Source organism: Stegostoma tigrinum, chromosome 2, assembly GCF_030684315.1.
Source record: "Stegostoma tigrinum isolate sSteTig4 chromosome 2, sSteTig4.hap1, whole genome shotgun sequence".
NCBI lineage: Eukaryota > Metazoa > Chordata > Chondrichthyes > Orectolobiformes > Stegostomatidae > Stegostoma > Stegostoma tigrinum.
Window position 1 is genome coordinate 53,916,979 of NC_081355.1, and position 24,654 is coordinate 53,941,632.

At 40.0% G+C, this 24,654-nt stretch overlaps 1 protein-coding gene across 3 annotated transcripts in view; it reads left to right on the forward strand.

Moving 5' to 3' along the window:
- Positions 1–24,654, forward strand: part of LOC125448020 (adenylate cyclase type 2-like) — a 591,455-nt gene that overhangs the window by 558,083 nt on the left and 8,718 nt on the right. For all 3 annotated transcript variants that reach the window (XM_059653944.1, XM_059653945.1, XM_059653950.1), the window contains 4 exons: positions 7,042–7,200; positions 10,084–10,230; positions 15,235–15,342; positions 24,172–24,286. In XM_059653944.1, the coding sequence (XP_059509927.1) occupies positions 7,042–7,200; positions 10,084–10,230; positions 15,235–15,342; positions 24,172–24,286 (529 nt within the window). The remainder of the gene's footprint in view (positions 1–7,041; positions 7,201–10,083; positions 10,231–15,234; positions 15,343–24,171; positions 24,287–24,654) is intronic.

The following is a 24,654-nucleotide window of genomic DNA, read 5'->3' on the forward strand; positions in this document are numbered from 1 at the left end:
ATCTTGTGTACAGTTTTGGTCACCCTGTTATGGGAAAGATTTGGTTAAACTGGAAAGTGTGCAAAGAAGATTTATGAGGATGTTGCCAGGACTAGTAGACATGCATTATAGGGAGAGTTGGCCAGGAATGTAGCAGAATAAGGGTTGACCTTATTCAGGTGTATAAAATCATAGGGGCATAAATAAGATGAATGCATATAGTCTTTTTTTCCTAGGGATGGGAAATTGAAAACCAGAGGCCATAGGTTAAGGTGAGAGGGGAAAGATTTAAGAAGGATCTGAGGGGCAACTTCTTCACACAGAGATTTGTGCATATATAGAATGAGCTGCCAGAGGAAGTGGTTGAGGCGGGTACAATAGCAATATTTTAAAAGCATTTGGATAGGTACATAGATGGGAAGGATTTAGAGGGATATGGACCAAATGCAGACAGTTGGAATTAGCTGAGTGAGCACCATGGTTAGCATGGACCAGTTTGGGCCAAAAGGGCAGTTTGCTTGCTGTAATACTCTGTAACTCTATGAGTGGACTAAAGGGATCAAAGTGGAGAAAAAGCGGGAACAGGGCACTGAGTGTTATGATCAATAATGATCATGTTGAATGTTAATGCAGGCACAATAGTTGAATGGCCTACTTCTACTCCTGTTTTCTGTGTTTCTGAATGCCATTATGCTGGTGTCTCAGCTATTTGCAACTCATTAATGATTTGAATGAAGGAACTAAATGTATAATTTGGTGATAACACCAAGACAGGGGGGAAATTAAGTTGTCAGGAGGAGGCAAAGAGTCCAGAAAGAGTTATAGACCGTTTAAATCAGTGGGCAGAAATTTAAATGATGGTGTAGAATGTGGGAACTTGTGAACTTGTCTACTTTGGCGGGAAAATAGAAAGGTTATAGCTATTCAAATGGAGAGAAATTTCTAAAATGGAATGTTGGTGCTTATCGCAATGTAAATGCAATTTAAAAGTAAACAAGTTTCACTGCAGGTGTACAGGACCTTGGTGAGACCACACATGGAGCATGGTATAGAGATAAGGGGCAGAAGCTTTACACTCGCTTGAGCAGCACACGTAAAGATCACTTCTATTTGTTTGCACTATGGACTAAAGATGAGACAAAGATCCTGCTTTAAGGCAAAGAAACTGTTACTTAAGCAGAGAGCAAGTTTCCCAGACAGGATGACACAGCCGTTGTGTATTCAGGGCACTGTTGCAGTTTTTTTGACTGGTTTTTCAACTGGGACCAGTTATTTTTGAGGTCAGGAGAGATCAGCATAGTAAGAACCACTTGATTGATTCCTGGGCAAGTGTCCACACACACACACACACACACACACGTGTGAACAACACAACGGAAACACGCTGACTGCAAAGAGAAAGCATCATCGTTCTCTCTCTCTCTGTCCCTGATGTGTAAAATAAGTAAAAGAAAATCCCTAACAACTAGCTACTCTCCCTCACTTTTCTCTGTGAGTTGTTCTGTCTGCAAGTCTCCTGTTGCATCAAAAAGGGTGAACTAGTGAAGGAAAGACAGAAAACCTCACATCATTAGCAAAGAACCAAAAGAGATCAAAAAGAAAGCTGATTGAAAACAGTACATCAATGCCTGAGATATGGACGAGTGCGAACACTGACTATTTATGACATTTTCTATGACTTTATTTCCTACTCACCACAATACTTGTTTCTCATCTCTTTTTCCGTCTGTTTGTATAGGCATGGGAGGTTATGCACTTTAGTGGGAAGAATGAAGCATAAAGAAACTTGTGATTCTTAGTTCAGGATTCACTTAATGTTAACGTGCAGGAGGCTGGAAGAACACTGCAGGCCAGGCAGCAGCGAGAGAAAAAGAGAAGTCAACGTTTTGGTAACACCCTTCCTCAGGACTGGAGGTGGGTGTACGGGGAGCTGCAGATAAAGGGGAGGGGTGGAGGCAGAATGGTGGTGATAGGTGGATACTGGTAGTAGGTACCAGTTGGTCGTTGGGAGGGATGAATCTGGTTGGTGGCTGGGAGGGAGGGTCAGAAGGTGGAATGGAAGGCAGGAGGTGGGGCTGGAAGGAGTGACAGGGGATGGGTGGGAAGGTTATTTGAAATTGGAGAACTCAACATTGAGTCCTTCAGGCTGTAGAGTGCCCAGGCAGAAGATAAACTGTTGTTCTTCAAATTTGCATTCTGAGTCACTGCGACACTGGAGGAGGCCAAGGATGGACATGTCAGAGACGGAGTGGGGCGGGGTGTTGAAATGAGCAGTGACCGGGAGATTAGTTTGGCCATTATAGGCCAGGCGCAGATGCTCAGCGAAATGGTTACCTAGTCCATGTTTAGTCTCACTGCCGTAGAGGAGACCACATTGGGAACACCTGATACAATAGACTAGGTTGGAGCATATGCAGGTGAAGCTCTGACTCACTTGGAAGGTCTGTTTAGGGCCCTTAATGGAGGTGAGGGAGGTGGTGTGTGGGCTGGTATTGTATCTTTTACGAATCCAGGACAAATTACTGGCTGGATTGGAGAGATTGATGGGGACCATGGTGCAAAGTAAGGAGTGGCGAAGGGAATGGTCCTTGCAGAAGGCAGAGAGGGGCGGGGAGTGGAAGATGTTTCAGGTGATGGGGTCTAATTGGAGTTGGTGGAAGTGTTTGAGGGTGATACGTTGGGGGCAGAAGCTGGTGGGTAGAAAGTGAGATCAAGGTAGACCCTATCTTTATTGTATTCGGCAGGAGACGTTAAGAGCTGTGGAGCAGGGAATGGAGGAGGCACAGTGGAGGGCTGTCTGGGTGACAGAGGGAGGAAAACAGCGTTGTTTGAAAAAGGCAGGCATCCAGGATGTTTGGAAGTGGAAAGTCTCCTTGTCAGAGCAGATGCGACAGAGATGGAGGAATTGGGAAAACAGGATGGAATGTTTGCAGGACACAGGGTGGGAGGAGGTGTAGTCTAGGTAGCTGTGAGAGTCTATGGGTTTATAGTAAATATCAGTCTGTAAACTGTTGTCAGAAATGGGAATGGGGAGGTCAAGAAAGAGGGGAGGTGGGTGTCTAAGGATAGACCAAGTGAATTTGAGGGTGGGATGGAAGTCATTAGCGAAGATCTGCTCCAGTTCAGCCTGGGTGCAGGATGCAGCACCAATGCAATCATCAATATAATGGCAGAAGAGTTGGGGATCAGTACCAGTGTATGTACTGAAGAGGGACTATCCGACATAACCTACAAACAGGCAGACACAACTGGGGCCCATGCGAGTGCCCATGGCAACCTCCTGGATTTGGAGAAAGTGGGGAGAATTGAAGGAAAAGTTATTGAGGGTTTGGACTATTTCACTGAGGCAGAGGACGGTAATGGTGTGGGCATGGGTAAACTGGATAGATCTGTTGGGGAGGGAAAAACTGAGGGCCTGTAGGCTACCCTTGTGGGGTATGGACATGTATAGGGATTGAAAATCCATAGTAAGGACGAAGCACTAGGGGCCAAGGAACTGCAAGTTTCCAAAGAGGTGGAGGGTGTGATTTGTGTCCCGCATGTAGGTGGGGAATGCCTGGGCCAAGGCGGAAAGAATTGAGTTGAGGTAGGATGAGATGAGTTTGGTCGGACAGGAGCATGTGGAGATGATGGGTTGGCTAGGGTAGTTGAACTTGTGAATCTTAGGGAGCAGGTAGAACCAGGCAGTGTGAGGCTGGGGGACTATATGGCTGGAGGTGGTGGAGGGGAGGTCATCGGAACTGATGAGGTTTTGGACAGTTTCGGGAGGTGGTGGCTTTTGATGGGCCATAGCGGGGTTGTGGTCAAGGGGGAGGTAGGACGTGGTGTCAGAGAGTTGGCATTCAGCCTCTGCAATATAGATGTCCGTCCTACAGACTACCACTGCCCCACCTTTATCAACAGGTTTGAAGGTGAAACAGGGATGTGCAGAGAGAGTAGAATGCTGCACATTCAGAGGGGGAGACATTGGAGTGAGTGGGGATGGAGAAATTGAAGTAGTTGATGTTGCGATGGCAGTTAGCAATTAAAAGGTTCAGGTCAGGTTCAGGCTGTCAGGGGGTGTCTATGAGGAGGAGGAAGGTTGGAGGTGGGAGAAGAGGTCCCCAGAAGGTGGTTGGGAGTCTTTCTTGAAGAAGAAGGCATGGAGTCACAGGCAGCAGAAGAAGGTTCCACAACATGGTGGGCACAGAACGCATTGAGGAGAGGGCAGAGGGGCATAAATGTGAGCCCTTTACTGGGGACAGACCGTTTGGCCTCAGAGAGTTTGAGGTCGGGGTAATGTTGAAAATGCAGCAAGGTTCAGGGATGGGGTTTTGTGGGAGTCTCAGGGAGGCTGAAGGAGGGGAGGGGCAATATCATATGATGGGTAAGGGTTTGATGCGGTGTGGTTGGGGGGAGTAGTGAGAGGGGAAGGAAGGTGGTGGGGTAGTGGACTGGTGTGTAGGATGGAGGATTGACTGTTCCTTTCCCATAGATGCTACCTGGCTTGCTATGTTCTTCCAACCTCCTGTCTGATTTCATAAAAATGATCCTGGGGATGAAGGGCTTGTTACATGATGAGCGGTTGAGGACTCTGGGTCTGTACTCGAAGGGGTTTAGAAGGATGAAGGAAGATCTAATTAAAACTTACAGAATACTGAGAGGCCTGGGTAGAGTAGACACAGAGAAGATGTTTCCACTTGCGGAAGAGACTAGAGTGAAGAGCTGACCTTTTGGAACTGAGATGAGGAGGAATTTCTTCAGCTTAGAGGGTGGTTAATCGGTGGAACTCATTGCTGCAGAAGGCTGTGGAGGCCAAGTCATTGAGTGCATTTAAGACAGAGATAGATATGTTCTTGAATTGCTAAGGAGTTCAAGGATTTCAGCTAGAAGTCAAGAGAATGGGGTTGAAAAATATATCAGCCATGATCGATTGGCAGAGCAGACTCAAAGAGCAGTATAGCCTATTTCTGCTCCTATACCTTAAAGTCTTATGGTGAGCACGTTTGGAGGATGAGGATGCTTAAAGACATTGAGTGGACATGAAGCATGCAAAAAAGAGAGTTGTAGTTTATGAGCCTTGGTGAGAAGATTGCAGTATTCGAGTTAGAGTGAGCAATGTCCCAGTGAGCTTGAGGTAGCAGAGTGAAAATGATGGCATTTACCCAAAGTGATTTGTTTTCTTTAAGTTAATTCTGTCCGAGTTCAGCTCTTGCATTGCAATTTCAATACAACTGATATCCATTTCAAACATTCTCAGGATCAGTTCCATTCTTTGGAGGTGGCCGGATTAAGGAATATGGAAGCATTGAATCAAGTTACAAATTACAATATCTGATTAAAAGCCAAAAAAACCTTGAGAAGTTGAATGTCTTACTCCTTCTCAGACATTGGTTCCAGACATCTCGGCTGCAGGCTGGAGAGCTAGTTAGAGCCTAGTATTGCCACTTTTTGGGATGCCCCACTATATTTTATGCAATAGGCTCTTCACAAATCAGCAGTGGGCCTAGCCCCAAGTTCAAGGATATTGATGGCAAAAATCCCACCAGAAGCTGCTTACCAATCAGAGGCTGGCAGCCCTTTTACACGTCAGCTCCACTGGGAGTGTGGTGGATGCAGCCACCCAAGTCTGAGATCATTGCTGAGTCAGAGATAGGAAGTGACCTTGGACTATGGGATCTGAACACAGGCCACTATTGGATGTGCATTAGAACAAGGGCCAGTACTCTCCAGAGGATCTGCTTTCCCAATGGCTAGATAGGTGCAAAAGTAGAGCAGTAAATTTCAACAATTCTCTTTTTTTCAATTTTTTTTTCAAGAACTATGTAATTTTTGATTCAAAGTCATGCCTATGTTTGTGTCATCTAGCGCCACAATTTGCTACAGCATATCTTTACAGTGAAGAGTGAGAGATGTGAGAAAGATTTTAACTGGTTGGCTTGACCTTGTGTAAACGCTGTCGTTTTTAAGGTCTTTAGTGTAATCCTTAAGGGTAATTAGCAGGTATTAATTGTAGTTAATTGAAATCATACAACATGGTAATTAATCTATTAACAAAGTGCAGATGTGTAATTTCTAATATAAATTTTTACGCTGCAAACTCACCATAAAATTATCTTCAAATGTAGATACCTCATGTTAAAGTAATTCTTCAAAAGACCAATTTTAGTTCCAACTAATTTTAGGAAATATAAATGTACAATATATAGTAATTTTTTTAAAATGTCATTACCTAGAGATTTTTCTATTGAGTTAGCTTCTAGATGTAGAAGATTAATATTTTGATATGAGATTAAAAGAGTGGCTTGCATTTATATGAAAATAATTATGACACACTTTTCAAGCACAAGCATTTTGGAGCATTATATTCCATGCCCAATTCATTGTCGCGTTTCAAAAAATGCAAAATTTGATAAGATATTAGATCAAGGAATAGACTTGTACATATGCTGATCAGAACCTGCTTTACAACCCCAATCTAAAATTAATCATATCTGAATAATATTTCCATTTTGGTACATACTATCTATTTCTGTTTGTTTCCCAACTCACAAAATTTACCTGACGACGACTGTGGACATCTGAGCTAGCTAATGCACATTTTATGCTGATCCATTGCATTGGGGTAGTTGTTTGGCAACCCTAGCTCAGCAGTTTCATACTAATGAGGCATGTGGACATTTTTGTGATCCTTTGGCCAACCTCTTGGGCATGTGTTGCCCAATCCAGACAGTAATTAATTTCTCAATTTGTGCTCCAGCCTTCTGAATTTCTTACCCAATTCGTACTCCCTTGCTCATATCTCCTGAGTTTCATGGACAACTCAAAAATATATTTGCCTTTTCTTTCTTTCTTGGGTATCTGTTATATTGTCTTATTCTTAATTGTAAATCATCACCCTGGAATGCCATTCAGACTTGAGTTCATTGTGGCATATGCAGTTGATTTTACGCTATCAGTGCTCTATCAGCCTATGTTTTAAAATGCATTTAATTTGCCTTAGAATCTTAATAATATCTTATATAATTTGGTCAGATGTTAAGTTGTCTATTGTTTCTTTACCTTTGTGTCCTCTTGTAACAGAATGAATATTACTGTAGGTTAGATTTCCTGTGGAAGAATAAATTCAAAAGAGAATGCGAAGAGATAGAAACCATGGAAAACCTCAACAGAGTATTGTTGGAAAATGTGCTTCCTGCTCACGTAGCTGAACATTTCTTGGCTCAGAACTGGAAAAATGAAGTAAGTAGACTTCAATCCAAAAGCATAAAATTCTCTAAGTGCCTGTGTATTAGATAAAATCAAATATGGCTGGACGATTGAGTTAATATATGAAATGGAACAAAAACAGTGCGGACCATTAAAGTCCTCTGTTTGATGCTGTTTTCTGCATTGCATCAGTGAAGACTTAATCAATCTTATTTTTTTCTTCAGCAAGGTCTAAAATCATAAAGAAACTGTGAGCACAAAAGTACAGCACAAAACTAGAATACAACAGAATTTGCAAGCACTCGGCAAGAGGACTTGCAGTCCCTCTAACCAGTTCTGGCACAACTTCCATGATTCCCATGTTGGGAATGGCATTCATGTGGAAGTCTTCTCCAAAATCTGTGGATTTTTTAAAGATTACTATGAGGGCATCCACTGTCTCTGTAGCTACTTCTTTTAAAATCCTAGGATGCATTCTATCAAGTCCAGGAAAGTTTATTGGTCTTTAGTCCTATTAGTTTCCCTAGCACTTTTTATCTAGTGATAATTATTGTATTTATTTCCTCTCCAACTTTTGCCCATTGATTATTTAGAAATTTTTGAATGCCAATGTATCTTCAACTGTGAAGACTGATGCAAAATATTTGTACAACTTCGCTGCCATTTCTTGGTTCCTTGTTGTTATTTCCCCAACCTTATTCTGTTCATAACATCATAGAATCCCTACAGTGCAGAAAAACACCATTTGGCCCATCAAGTCTGCACCAGCCCTCTCAAGAGCATTCCACCCAGACCCAGCGCGTACTCATAACCCTACATTTACCGTGGTTATCCCACCCAGACTGCACATCCCTGGAAACTGTGGACAATTTACAGTGGCCAATCCACATAACCTGCACATCTTCGGACTCCTTCTGTAATGTTTAACATTGTTCTCTGTTTTTGCTTTTACAATTTGAAATAAGCTATTGCTGTCCATCTTGACATTACTTGCACATTTACCCTCGAGGTTATGTTTTCTCTTTTCTTTGGTTGTCGTTTTTTAAAAACATTTTTGCCTTATTTTGTGTCTGCTTTCAAGATGATATTTTCTTCAACATCCTTGGTTAACCATTGTTGATTTACACCCTCATTGGAATCCTTCCTTCTCACTGATTTATGTCTTTCTGGTGAGCCCTGAATTATTTTATTAAACATTTGCAATTATTCCTCAACCATCTTTGCTATTGCATGCCTTTCTCAGTCTAACTCTGCCCTCATTCCTTCGTATTTAGCCTTATTGAAGTTCAACATAGTTGTATCCAACCTAAATTCTTCCCTCTCAAACAAAATTCTAACATGTTAAGTCTTCTGTTTCTTAGAGGATCTTTTACTCTGACATCATTTATTAAACTCCCTCAATACACATCACCAGATCTAAAATGGGCTATTTTTTAGGTGGATCCAGAACATAATGCCCCAAAAAACTGTCTAAAATATATTCTATGAATACTTCCTCACCTGTGATAGGGTTAGGGTTAGGGTTAGTGACTAGCTGACTAGCCCAACCTGTGCAAAGATGAAACTTACCTATGGTTGATGTAATGCCATTTTAAATTCCCTTATTATCTCCTGATTTACTCCAGGACCCACTGTATAGCTACCGTTTGGGAACCTATAGACTATTCCTAATAGTGTTGTCTTCGTTGTTATTTCTGACCTCCACCCATATGGATTCTATATTTTCTAACCCAAGATCAATTCTTGCTGTTATATTTATTCCATTCTGCTTCAACACTGCTATCCCACTAGTCTTTATGTCCTGCTTGTCCTTACAAAAAGACATATCCCTGAACATATAGTTCCTAGTTTTGATCTTATTGTAACTGTATCTTTGTAATGGCTATAAGATCATACCCATTAACCTGTATTTGTACTGTTAATTCATTTATCATGTTCTAAATACTATCCACTTTCAGTAAAGAAATATTAATTTTGCCTTTTAACCATTTGTCCCCTTTGACTCTATTAGCTACTGTTTTTATATGCTTGTATCCTTTGTCCCTTCTTGTATTCTGTGAACTGTTATCCAAATAGCTGCCCTGTAATGCTGACATATCGTCTTGCTTTACAAGCCTACATTTTCCCTGTCCAATACTCTCCATCACCTCTAATCAATTTAAAACCCTGTCTGCAGACTTCTTATTCAATTTGCCAGTATGTTGGTCTCACCATGGTTAAAGTGAAGCCCATTTACCAGAACAGCACCTTTCAACCCCAGTATTGATGCTAATTCCCAATGAACTGAAACTGATACCACCCTCACTAATCCGTGAGCCGTGCATTTAGTCCTTGACTTTATTTACCCTGTGCCAGTTTACCCATAGCTCAGGTTGTAACCTGATGATTAGTACCTTGGAGATGTAGCTCCTGTCCAACTCTCAAGTTCTTCTTTAACCCCAAGACGTTGTCCTTAACCCTGTCACATTGGTGTCACACACAGGGGCAAGACCATGGAGGGCAAACAGCCGCCCCACCCCATCTAATTTTCCAATAGAGGGAAAGCAACCTGAGTTTTTGTAGACAAGGGATCAATATCAGAAATGTACCCAGTTAGGCACTTGCGCCCTTTTCCCCTTCCTCTCCCTCCGAAAACAGTCATATTCATCTCTACAGGATATTCCCAGGTACGCACGAGCCTGATCATTAAGAGAAATAGGCAGTCAGTTCATAATATTTTTTCACAAAAGGCAAATACATTTAATCAAATGTGAAAGGGAGCCTGAATAGCCAGTTATACAGACTATGACATGAGAAAAAAAAGCAAGATTGTAGTTAGATATGGAAAATATGTGGATTGAATGGAGAATTTGAAGTTTCAGTGGAAACAAATAAGCCCGTACAGTTCTAATGTTACATCTCTCATTTTCTTGGTAGGATCTTTACCATCAGTCCTACGAATGTGTCTGTGTCATGTTTGCATCCATCCCAGATTTCAAAGAATTCTATACAGAGTCAGATGTAAATAAAGAAGGCTTGGAATGTCTACGATTACTGAATGAAATTATTGCTGACTTTGATGATGTAAGTGTACAACAGTAGAGTCACTTGTTAGCCCATAGATACGATGGTGATCTTTCTAAAAGCGAGGAATGATTATTAATATTCTGATGATAATCTTTGATGGAGAAAGTGCATTAATCAACCTACCATTTTTTGTCATCTTCTATTCATATTTTCATTTTAATCACTACAATGTTAAAGGTAATTGCAAAGTTAGGACAAGTGGGCAGGGCAAGAAGTAAAATCATCAGTGGAGACACTGTGTAAATCTTTAAGTAAGAAGTGGGAAAGCAATAGTCTATTGGAATCATTGCTTGACTATTGAGTCAGCGACCCAGACAACGTTCTGGGAACTGGGTTTAAAATGTACCACGGCAGATGGTAGAATTTGAATTCAATAATAATCACGAAACCAGGTCAGTTGTCTGAAAAGCTCATCTGTTTTCCTTGTGTCCTTGAGGGAAGAAAACTACTGTCCTCCCCTGGTCTGGACCATATGTGACTCTAGCAATGTGGTTGACACTTAACTACCCTCTGGGTAATTAGAGAAGGGCAATAAATGCCAACGTAGCCAGTGACATCCACATTCTGTGAAAACAGTCCCAATCACCTGGACATTAGAAGAGAAGCACTGGATGATGATAATGTGGTCAATGATAATGTTAAAGATTTAAAGTTTTGGCTGACAGTAGTATCCACAATTTCATTCATACTGGATTGAAAGACAGGGACAACTCATACAAAATGCAGGCAATAAGATGAACTGCGGTCTTGATTGAGATTTGTCTTTCTCTGCTCGCTTGATAATTTTAGTCATGGCTCCTACCAGCTGTAGGTAAATGTGGTGGATTGAGGCAGAGGAGTTATGGTGGTGGGCAGTGTGATAAGATGTCCGAAAGACTTCTTTCCTATCCACCGCACCTACCCAAGCTCCCTAAGTCCGAGGCCTGAAATATGCCTTTCTCTAGCTTGTCACTTGTATCCTCTCATGTCCCATTCAAGCTTATCTTGTTTATGAGTCCCAACTTCTGTTCCCTGTTCCTGATTTACACTAAGCATAGAGTAAAGGATCAGCTATATCTTTATTCCACAATTACTTTGTGAGCATGAAGAGAAGAAACTATATTGTAGTGATGTCAGATCATATTAAACTGAAGCCTGTATTTGTAAGACTGCAGAAACAAGACCTTTTCTATCATGATTCATGTATAATTATGTTAAGAATGTTAGTTAACATTGCATCATGAGAGTGTGAAGAATAACTTTCTACACTAATTTCCTGATCAACCACATTCCTTTGCAGGTCCCCATGCTAGCACCTATTACAAATACTTCCATCTCCTCAGTACTATCCCACGTTCTGTTAAAACAATTACCCCTCCTCAAGAATCTTATCTTGAAGTCTTCAATTCTTCAGGCAGCCACTTCATTTTCTCTTGGATTTCTGAAGTCCAAAAAAATGTTGCCTCTGAAATCCATACTTATCATTTGCACGATTCATTGTTAGTTTCTACACAATCATATTTCCACCACTACCAAAGCACTGAAACAGTGACATCCTTTACGACTGACCAAAGTGCAATTTCCTCTCGCATCTTGATGTTTCTAAAATCTTTAACTTTTTTAAATGTTTTGCTTCCCTAAAGATTCTCTTCCTTTATCCAATAATTAGGACAGTGCTCACTTGGTTGAACTTTTTCTGATCCAGTTATTTCCAGAATATCATGAATAATGATTTTTCTCCCCACTACTTCACACTGGGAACTCCATCCTTGGAGCCCACCTATTCATTGTTTACATGCTGCTCCTCAATGGCATCATTTGAACATGTGGTGTCACTTTGAAGATCTGCTTTTCGCTCACTCTTTCTGTTGTATGATCTGTCAAACAATCTTCACAACATCTAGACATGAAAGTGTCACAATTTTCTTCAGCTAAATATTGCGAAGAGCAACAGCACCACTTTTAAATCTGCTGCATTCTGTATACTTGTCACTGATTCCGTCCAGATTTCCTGCTGCTTTCTCAGGTTTAAGCTGACTTTCACAATCACAGTCTTCTTTCTCACTCAAACTGCTTCTAACACTACTTCCCCTCCATCACAAAAGTCTTTTGCAAAATCACCATTTCTTTCCCTACTTAATCATAGCCAATCATGAATCCATGCCTTTGATGCCTCCAAACTCAACAATTCCAAAGTTTTCTTGGTCAACCTCCCATCATCCATAAACATCAATTTATCCAAAATTGCAGCTGTATCTTAATCTACAACAATTGCTGCTAGCCCATTACCACCGTGTGTGCTGACCTCCACAATTGAATAAATAAAAGTGAGACAGGACACTGTGGAATACAGATCCTTTAATGTGAACTCTGGGATGTTTTCAGTATTTTGAACATTATCAGCTGGACAAACTTGAGATACCAGTTTTGGTTCTTTGAGCAACAGCTGAACACACTCAAGTGTTGAGGCTGAACTGTGTGCATAGTATTTTAGAGTAATTGATCGCCCAACAGTTTAAGGCTGTGCCATTGGCGAGGGAATGGATATTGGCCAGAAAGTCAAGGAAGAGCAGGAAAGTATCGCAGGAATCCCGTAGGTGCATCTTATTCTCTAATTGGTATTCAGTTCAGAAAGCTCATTTCAGTGATGGTTCCTCTGGGCAGTGTAGCCAAGCCCATTCAAGGCCCAGCTGTTGAAGAATTTGTGCAGAAGATTGGAAAAGAAATAGGGATTTCTATCTTGAGGGGAATAGACAAGTGTTTCAGTGGCCAAAAAAATCATTGCCATCTCATACCAGGATCCTTGCTGTCATGGAGTAGCAGTACAATATTCTGCAGAGGATCTGACGCTCGTAGACAGATTAAATTCAGTTCAAAGCAATGAGAAGTGATACATTTTGGTAGGAAGAAAAGGGAGCGATAATATCAATTAAAGACTATATTAGAACATAGTGAGAAGGAGAAAACCATTCGATACTTGGAGCGTTCTCTTCAATTCAGTAAGATCATGACTGATCTGGTTCTGGCCTCAACTCCAGTTTCCTGACTGATCCCTATAATCCTTGACTGCCTTGTCCATCAAAAATATAACGCTGCCTTGAAAATTCAGCAGTCTTTGCTGTTCATTGACTAATGAACCTATGAAAGAAAATACATTCCTTATTTCCATCTTAAGAGTGAGACTTATTGTTCTAACACTGTGGGCCTTCGTCCTGGTCTCTCCAACATGAGAAGCATCCTTTCGGAATCCATTCTGTCAAGTCTCGTCAGGATCTTACATGTTTCAGTAAGAAGTGGAGAATGCACCAATTTGATGATAACTGAAAAAAAGAACATATACAAAGAACTGCAAAGTTAGAAAGAACACGTACAAACATCGTAGCTGTTTCAACTGAACAAAATAGACAGTAATCATTCTCAAGTTTATTTCTCGGAGCAATGTAATGACGAATCAGGGTCAACCTACTTGGTTTAACATTTAAACAAAGCTTAGCAATTAACTGTTGGTGAACATTCTGCGAACTACTTTTATTATAATTATATCCTTTGCAAACAAGGAAACAAAAATGATACAGAGTATTCCAGATGTGATCGCACTCCTGTAGAACAGCAGTAAAATTTCTCTGCTCTTATATCTCATTTCTATTGCAGTAAACACTTCAACTTTGTATCTAATTCTGGCCGCCAATATTTTAACGATTCAAAGTCTTTGCAGAAAATGCAGAAAAGATTTGCAAAAATGGTTTCAGGATTGAGCGACTAGATCAGATAGAGTGTTTGGAGAGACCAGGGCTGTTCTCCATTAAGAAGGGAAGATTGAGAGAAGATTTGTAGGAAGAGTTCAATGACATGAGACTGAGTTTAGACTGAACAATATTATACAACCTGTAGAAAGACTGAGACCTGGATGTGTTCAATTTAAAGTGATTGAAGAATCAAAGGTAACAGCAGAAAAGTTAGATTATATTCCCTACAGTGTGGAAACAGGCCCTTCGGCCCAACAAGTCCACACTGCCCCTTGAAGCATCCCACCCAGACCCATCCCCCTATAACCCACACACCCCTGAGCACTACAGGCAATTTAGCATGGCTGATCCACCTAGCCTGCACATCTTTGGACTGTGGGAGGAAACCGGAGCACCCGGAGGAAACCCACGCAGACACGGGGAGAATGTGCAAACTCCACACAGACAGTTGCCAGAGGCTGGAATTGAACCCGGGTCCCTGGTGCTGTGAGGCTGCAGTGCTAACTACTGAGCCACCGTGCTTTCTACACAATGAGTAGTTAGGATCTGAGATGCACTGCTGAGTTCAGTGAAGGCTAATACGATCATGGCTTTCAAAAGGGAATTGGAAAAGCACAAAGAAGGAAAAGAAATGCTATAGCGAACAGCAGAGGAATGGGACTAAATAGCTCTTGCAGGGAGTAGGAGTGGACTTAATGGGCCAAAGACATGCTTTTGACCATTTGATACTCTGCAATTTTGTCTATGAGACATCCATCACACACTGTTGTTGACAATCAGTTTTGCTTTTCCATATGGATTTTATTTCTGCTAGTTATGATATGCATTAATATTCAAATGCTTTGGATTGTATATTGGGTAATATTCAATTCGCTTTTCCCAAACCATTCAATCACTCCACAGGTTGACTTTCAGAATACCTTGAAGAACGGCCCTCTCACCCTAATTCAGTACATTCCTGCTTTGACTTGAAACATCAGTTGAATATTGTTATATTTTTCTAAACAGTCAATTGCATCATTGCTTATTTCTGCATTTTTGGAATATATTGGTCTAGAATTCAATTGAATATTTTGATGTACGCAATCTTGCTTGTTTGTGGCTTATTTATGACAACGTCGAAAAAATCTGTTGCTTTCATATTATGTTAAAACAATCATAGCACATTCACCCTTACATATAACATACACATGCATACACGTCACTGTTATTTGAAATGTAATTACCTGATTTACGTTTAAAATCCCACATAAATTATATTTTTATTTTCCGACAGCTATTGTCCAAACCTAAATTCAGTGGAGTAGAAAAGATCAAAACTATTGGGAGCACATATATGGCAGCAACAGGGTTAAGTGCTGCCACAGTTCAGGAGTTCAGCCAGGTAAGATATATCCTGTTCTCTTTCCATAAAATTAATTTTCAATGGCACATTTTCACTACCAGTCAGTAACCAATTCTAAATTTACAAAGGCATGCTATAATTTTAGATACAAACTTTCGCAAAAGAGATGGCGTGAAATCGGTATGAGTAGCAATATCATGGAGAGTAAGACAATTTCCAGTGGAAACATATAAAACATCTAGGAGTCATATTTCCTGTGGTACAAGCAGACACCATACAACTATGTGAGACAACAAAGTGTGGAGCTGGAAGAACACAGCGGGCCAAGCAGCATTTTAGGAGCACAAAAGCTGATGTTTCGGGCCTAGACCCTTCATCAGAAAAGGGGGATGGGGAGAGGGTTCTGAAATAAATAGGGAGAGAGGGGGAGGCGGACCGAAGATGGATAGAAGAGAAGATAGGTGGAGAGGAGAGAGTTGCAGTGGAAGAGAGATCCCCTGAGGTTTGTCTGGAGGGAGGAGGGTAACTTCTTCAGGTTAGGCATCCCTGGAAGAGGCTTCGCAATGAGGTTAAAATTGCGATCAGAGGTAATGGGAGCTGCAGATGCTGGAGGATCCGAGATATCAAAGTGTGGAGCTGGATGAACACAGCAGGCCAAGCAGCATCTTAGAAGCACAAAAGCTGACGTTTCAGGCCTAGACCCTTTTTATTTCAGAACCCTCTCCCCATCTCCCTTTTCTGATGAAGGATCACCTAAAGAAGTTCCCCTTAGGGAAAGGAATAATTTCACATTTATCCATGCAGGGGATGATACGTACTCACTGTACAATTCGGATCAAAGATTGGTTGGGAAGAAGAAAAGGTCATTAAACCTATTGACCCAAACACTGTTGATTGGACTTGAACTGTTCCTCAAATTTATTATCCTGCCATTGTTCTATATCTTATGAAAACTTAACATAACAAAACTCTCTTTTAGTCATGAAAACTAATTTTTCTTGTTTCTACAGCTGTTTTCTGGAAAGAGTTTCAGATTTCTATTACCTAGGGTGATATGGTGGCTTTTGGTTAGCACTGTTGCCTCACAGCGGCAGGGACCAGGCTCAATTCCAGCCTTAGGTGACTGTCTCTGTAGAGTTTGCATGTTCTCTCTTTGTCTGTGTGGGTTTCCATCAGGTGTAGTGGTTTCCTCCCATAGTCCAAAGATGTGCAGTTTAGGTGGATTGGCCATGCTAAATTACTCCATAATGACCAGGGATTTGCAGACTAAATGGATTAGCCATAGTTGATGCTTTATTATGCAGGTAGGGTTGTGGACTGGATGTGGATGGAAGATTTTCAGAGGGTTGCTGCAGACTCATTGGACCAAATGGCCTCTTTCCTCACTGTGGGGATTCTATGATTCTTTTGTGTGAATGACTTTAATTGTAAAGTCTATGGTCATGATTTTCCCAGCATGAATTAAGCCCTGACATAATACTAAATGGGAGTTCTGAGCCCACAAGAGCAATTAGACAAATCATTGAGGAGGTCAGGGGGCATTCTTCTTGACAGTAGACAATTAAAAGTCCGCCATCAAGCCAGCCAGCCGTATCAGAGCTGAGGCAACACAGCAGCCTCTGCAGCACTACAGATAAAGGTAGCCACTGCTGTGGTTACAATGATAAGAAGCCCTTGCAGGGAGGTAGAAGAATTAATTTCCACTGGCTGGCACAAACCAGACAGGTCCCACTAATCAAAACATTAACCCTTCCAACAGTAGCTTGGACCTGCAGGGCAACTGTTTCTGCTGGGAGCCCTGCTCTTTGAAAAGCATGGAGTCTCTGGAAAGGGACTGGGAACTGAAGGCAAATTACTGATATTGCTGGGGATTTTTTCGAGTGGCCGGCCACAGAAAGTAGGGATGACGGGTAGGTGCTCAAGTTGGCAGAATGTGGCCAGTGTTGTCGCATAAAGATCTGTGCTGGGGTTTGAATTATTCACATTATTTATTAACAACTTGGATAAATGATATCGAAGGTCACATATCCAAACTTGCTGATGATGCAAAGTTAGATTGCATTTGTTGACAGTTTAAATGATAGCATAGAATTACAAAGGGAACAAGTGAGTAGACTAAATGAATGGGCAAAACTGTGGCAGATGGAATTCAGTGTAAGCAAGTATAAGATAATCCATTTTGTACTGAAAAATGATAGACCAGGATACATTCTAGATGGTATGAAGTTAAACACCATGAATGTCCAAAGGGACTTGTGGGTTCAGGTGGATAGATCTTTAAAATGTCACAAACCCATTATAGAAAATAATCAAGAAAGCTGATGAAATGTTGGTCTTTATATTTCGGGGACTGGAGTACTAGTATGCACAAGTTGTGCTGCAGTTATACAAAGGCCTCATTAGACCCCACTTGGGCAGATCTGGGCACCACACCTTGGGAAGGATATATTGACCTTGGAGTGAGTATAATGTAGGTTTACAAGAATAACATGTAGACTTCAGCGGTTAAGTTACGAGGACAGATTATACAAATTAGATCCGTTTTCTCCAGAATTCTGATGATTAAGTGGTGATCCAAACGAAGCCTTCAAGATATTAACAGTAAAAGACAGAGTATACAAGGATAAATTATTTCTACTTGTTGAGGAATCTAGCACTAGGGGGCTTAGCCTGAGAATTTGGGCCAGACCATTCAGGAGCAATGTTATGAAGCATTTCTACATATAAAGGGTGGTAGATATTTGAAACTCCCTTCCACATATGGCAATGAATGCAGGATCAGTTCTTAATTTTAACTCTGAGACAGATGATTTTTTGTTAAGCAAAGCTTTTAAAGTGATATGGGCCAAAGATAGGTATATGGAATTAGACCACAGATCAGCTATGATCTTATTGGATGGTGAACAGGTTTGAGGGGCTGAATGGCCTAGTCTTGTTCCTATGCTGCTATTGATCCTCTTGACAGAAACATATGTTTTTTGAATAAAGAATTAACTAAAAGCACTGGTACTGTTGAAAGAAAGGAACTTAAACATTGCTACATGGGGACAACATATCAAAACTTCTTGTCTTGCACTTATCAGGGTCAGCATGTAGGACACTGACTTGAATCTATCTGCCTGGCTGAGAGTTAAGATTGACAATTAGCTGTTCAATGCCAAGCTCAGCCAACCAGCACCCTTTTCTCATACTGTATAACTCGGTGTCCATTTTTATCAAGTCAGTTTATCACATGCTTGATTTCTTGTCCCCTCATCTATACAACCAAATAATTACTTAGAGATTTTATTTGATTTGATTTATTATTGTGATATATACCAAAATACAGTGAAAACTAGTGTTTTGCTTGCTACCCAGACAAATCATACCTTATGTAAGTACATCAGGTTAATAGAACAGAATGCAGAACATAGTTTCACAGCTGCAGAGAAGGATCGGCTCTAATATATGAGGTCTGTTCATAAATATGGTAACAGCGGAAAAGAAGCTGTTCTTAAATCTGTTGGTATGTATTTTGAAAACTTTTAATTCCTCTGCCCAATGGAAGAGATTGTAAGAGAGTATAACCGGGGTGGAAAGCGTCTTTGATTATATTGGCTTCACTTTCCCGAGGCAGTGAGAAGTATAAATGAGTTAATTGAAGGAAGATTGTTCTTCGTGAGAGCAATCCATTCAGATTAATTCAGTTAAATCCAACATATATATACTCTATTTTGATTTCAGATTTATTACAGGTGTTTTATCACAGTCCTGAAGTATACTGAGGAAGATCAGTTGACTCAAAACATTTACCCTGTTTCTCTCTCAGATTTTGCCAGACATGTTGCATCTCTGCAGCAATTTTTGTTTGCTCTTGAAATGATTGCCTTGTAAAGTTTTTTTAAACCATCCAAATATTTTTTTAACTGAAACATACAACATCTTTAGCGATTATGCTCCTCTTTATAATTTACAGCAGAAACTTCCATGAAGGAGAAAAAACTGTAATGGTCTGTCTAGTTATTAAACATATTGCCATGGTTACGCTGGAATTGATATACCAAGGCTCACTTTCAAAAATGATTAACATGTTTTAGCACCTCAACTTCAAAATGAAAGCGCTTTATTAGGATCTGCAGATGAGTTTAATTTGGTAATTGCAGCATCAATTTGAATTGCTAATTAAAATTATAATTATGAAAATGGTTCATGTGTTAATGATAGCAGCCAATTAAAATTACTTACTGTAGATTTTTAGAATTCAAATAATGTAAAGAGTCTATTCACCCTCTTCATTGTTTAGTGTATCTCCACAATATTACTAGTGATGCAATCTGCTGTAATCTTCCCCAAAGCGAGCTCTCCATCGATAAAAGCTACTTGACATTTCCCTTTTCAAAGATGTGTCTGCATAGACACTAAAATGAATGCAGATTATTTTCTCTAGAGTGGCTGTTGATATATAAGTGAAATCATTTGTTTACCCACCATGTGAATTACATCAAAATGAATAGTCTTGTTTAGTTGAGACAGCGTAACACACATAATTGCTAACCTAGACAAAAATAAGAAATGCTAATAAATATCTTTACAAAAAAGTTGACAAATGGGCGAAGAAATTGAGACCTGAGAAAAAAACAAGTGAGTTTGGGTTGTCTGGGAGTGAAAGTCTGTGAAATCTGTTTCTCAATTCAATCTTATCTCCAGCCAAAAGATTTCTGGATTTAACTGAGGCCAGGACATGGGTAGTCAACCAAACTACTTGAAGTAGATGGGTTAGTACTTAAATATCATAATGAACCTGAAACCTTCATTGCCATTCTACTTTTGGAATTTAACTATCAGCTATGTTTTCAGAGCATCTGAAAATCCTGTAGCTTTTTCAAGGTGAGGACTCAGCATATCTAGGAGTTGAGTGTCTTTAATTGCTGCTTCCTGGATTCAAGCCTGCCTCATTGGCCATGGCTCCACTCATGAGCTTCTCTCCAAGGCTCTCATGAGTCCTGTCTTTCTCTAATGCCTCATACCCCACCACCAGACCTCCAATCTCCCTTTGCTCCTCAAATTTGTCCCATCACAAAGCACATGGTAGCCCACCCCTAACTTTAAACCATCAATTTCCCTGACCAGCCCTTAGAGTTCCCACTCTGAGGTTCCTATTCCCCCACCACAGCCTAATTTTCTACCCCCTGAGATGCAATTCCCCATCTCCAACCACAACACCTGCTGCCACCTCAAATCCATAACATTTAAAATGATAAACGGTAAGGTTGAGTGAGTTCTATTCTATTCTATTTTTCTGCCTTACTGTTTCATTGCCACCAAACCCAGGTAACTTGGAGCACTGGCTCAAAGATCAATAATGATCTTGGCGGTGGACAGCAATCCTCATTTCTGCTCCATGACTTTGAGCAACTTATCCACATTCAAAGTCTTTTGATTTTCCAGTATTTGGAATAATTCTGTCTGCTTTTTGCTCATTTCTCTTCCTTTTGCAAAGGTAGAAATGTAGAAAATAGAAGCAGAATAGGCCATTCAGTCTTTTAAGCCTGGTCCAACATTCAATATAATCATGGCTGATCATCTAACTCCATACCCTGTTCCTGCATTTGTCCCATACATCTTGATCCCTTTATCCCCAAGAAATGTTTCTAACTTCTTGAAAATATTCAATGTTTTGGCTTCAACAGTTTTCTCTGGCAGAGTATTCCACAGGTTCACCTTTCTGTAGTTGAAGAAACTTCTCATTTTGGTCCTAATGGCCTACTCCATGCCCTTAGCTTGTGACCCCTGGTTCTGGACTCTCTGGTCATCAGAAACATTCTTCCTATATTTATCCTGTCTGACCCTGTTAGAATTTTATAGGGTTCTATGAGATCCCCACTCATTCATCTAAACTCGAGCCAATATATTCCTGACAAATCTGTTTTTTTTCATACATCAGTTCTGCCGTCCCAGGAATCAGTCTGATAAAACTTCATTGCACTTCCTCCATAGCCAGAACATCTTTCCTCAGTAAAGGAGACTGAAACTGCATACAGTATTCTACCGAGGCCCTGCGCAATTGGAGTAAGATATTCCCATTCTTGTACTTGAGGATTGGGTAACCTCATTGAATGGGTGATGATGAATATGCAATGGTTAGCATTTAAAGAATATGTGCATCAATTACAATTAATTATACCTGTCTGGCACACAAATAAAAGAGGAAAGATGACTCAACCATGACTTACAAAATAAATTAATAGTAGTATTACATCCAAAGAGAAGACCTATAAAATTGCCAGGAAGAGCAAGAATTGGTAGCTTTTTAAAATTCAGCAAAGAGGACAACAAGTTTGATCAAGAAAACAGAGTATGGATGGTGAATTACAGAGAATATAGAAATTTACTGTAAATGTTTGAATAAATATGTGAGCAGAAAAAGATTAACACATTCGAATGTAAATCCCTTGCAGTCGGATAATTGGTGTACTGCATGCAGTTTTGATCTCCCTGTCTAAGAAAAAATACATTTGCCAAACAAGAAGTTCAATGGAAGTTCAGTAAGCAGATATCAGGGATGACAGGACTGTCCTATGAGCAGAGATTGATTCAACTGGGCCTGTATTCGTTAGCGTATACATGAACAAGAGGGGATCGAACTGAAACATAAAGTTCTAACAGCTGGACAGACTGGATGCAAGGAAGATGTTTTGTCTGGCTGGAACCACTGAAGGCCATTTAGGCATGAGATGAGAAAACGCGTCTTCACTCAAAGGGTAGTAAACCTTTGAAACTCTATATGACAGAAGGCTATGAAGGCTAAGTTACTGAATGTATTCAAGAAACAGATAGTTTTCTAAAGATTTTAAAGGCACCCAATGTTATGAAGAGAATGTGGGAATATAGCATTGAAATGGAGAAACAGCCATAATCATGTTGAATAAGGGAGCAGGCTCAAATGGCCTACTCTTGCTCCTAGTTTCTACATTTCTACGAAAATTATTGATTAGGCATGACTCAGGAAATTTAGTCTCTTTCGTAACAAAATCAGGGAACCAGGAAGAAGTCCAGCGACACACACCTTTTGGAATGATGCAAGGAAAAGCTGATTAATTGTTTATTCTTCAAACAATTCAAGTTCATTTTATTGTCTTGCTGTCTTTGGTTTAACCTGGCAGTGCTCCTCACCTCATTTCAGTGTAGTACTCAGTCCTTCCTTGTAAGCCAGGCATGTATTCTCCAACCCTATTCAAGTTAACACATCTGTCCCTGTCTCTCCATCATTGAACTGCACCATTCTTTGCTTCCAATCTAATTCAAATTGGTACTCTTTTAATAACCTTTTTCCTCACAAGAACTGGCTACTTTCCAAGATGAGATTAATCTGTTTCTATAAGTGGATGGTTTATTATTCCTACCTTCATGCAATTCTCATCACATTCGCCTGCCTGGAGTCAGGTGACCTGTTGTGGCCATGCACGCTTTTAATGTTGCAGGATTTGAGACAGCTGCCATCTCATGGGCCTCTGATCAGAATCATTAAAAATGTAGCAGATGGCATCCATGTTTATGTCAGTTGTGCTGGGTATTGATAGACCAAGGATTGCAGGGTTATGAGGATTCCAGTAGTGAATTTTAAGCCAAAACAAAATCTAAGTTAGTTCCAAAACTGAAGATATTTGAACATAAGCTAATGTTTTTCTTTAACAATTGTGTTAATAAATGAAAGCTTCCTTTTGCATTTTGATTTCCTTCATCAAAAATCATACCAGTAGATTTGTGATTTCATTTAATGTTGTAAAGGACAAGGTAGTAGTAGTGACATGGTAATATCACAGGATCAGTAATCCAGACATCCGGGCTAATGTTCTAGGAGTAAGGGTTCAAATCCCACCATACCAGACAGTGAATTTTGAATTCAGTAAAAATCTGAAATGAAAAGCAGGCCTAATGGTGACCAAGTAACCACTGCTGATTGTCATAGGAACCCCTCTGGTTCGCTAATGTCCTTATATCTTCTATCCTACCTGATCTGGTCTACATGTGACTCAGCCCCACTGCTATTTGGTTGATTCACAACAGCCTTTTGGGCAGTTAATACTGACCTCACTGTCAACTGCCCTCATCACATGGACAAGTAATAAAACAGTTAGTATCTTCTCCTTCCTAAAAAAAATCTGATCACTAAACACTGGCAGATATTAATCTCGCAATTAAATGATTTCTAACTAAATCTATCAGAGTAATTTTATTAGGCCAGAAAGAACAAGTAGGCAAAATAATGCAAATTAATATGCATCAGCACACTTCTAATTTATCCAATCAACTGGTAATTTTATAATTGACATTTTCAGGAAAGCTCATAAATTGATACAAGAGGCAGAAAAACAGCACACACATCACACAAGATTTAACAGGCAAAACAAAAATGAGGATCATTGTATAATTTTGAACTGTGGACAGTTAGCCACAGCATCAGTGCACCAACAATATAAAAATATAATTTCTTAATATTTAACTGATCATATATTTTTAAAAATTCTTAATCTCAAATGACAAATAATGCAAATTATTTGAACCAAAGTAGCGTTTGAAATATTTAAAATCAGGTTTGAAATTTATGTAGATCGCTGAACTTTGAAAAACAATTTGTTATATATTACCGCTCCATCTAGTTCATCACTAGAACTAGTCATTAGCATGAGTATTGACACATATGTTCTGTACATGGTTTAACAGAATTTTGAGCGTTTGTAATTTACATCCACAATTTTCTTTTTACTGAGTTCTACAAACAAGTTCTAAATACTTTTGAATCCACCTTTTATTTGTAATCTAGGAATTGAGTTATTACTGTTAATATCCATTTATGTTTCTAATATCTAAATTCCCCTTGATTTGCAGGAAGCGGATAGACAGTACACACACATTGGAACCATGTTGGAATTTGCATTCGCACTCATGATAAAACTTGATGTGATCAACAAGCATTCTTTCAACGACTTTAAGTTGCGTATTGGTATGTATGTTTACATTTCCTGCTCTCATGATCTGGTGGTGAAACTACGTGTACTAAGTACTTCTTCAATGCTTTTAAGCTATATTTAACCTGCATGAAGGGAATTAAGCTGTATAAACTTGAGACCACTACTTTTTTACAATGATGCAGAATTGGCGATGTTGCACAATGATATAGACTACGGGTCAAATCGACTTGTACGTTTAGCTACAATGACATCATGATGTGTGATGTTCTAGCTTAAAGGTACCTGCCTTGCCTTCGGACACACATGCTGTATAATAGAGTCCGTGTTGTGTATGAAGCATAAAGACGGTAAGCACAACACCTATGGTATGTGTGTAAGTCAGTGATATTGTTCACTCATA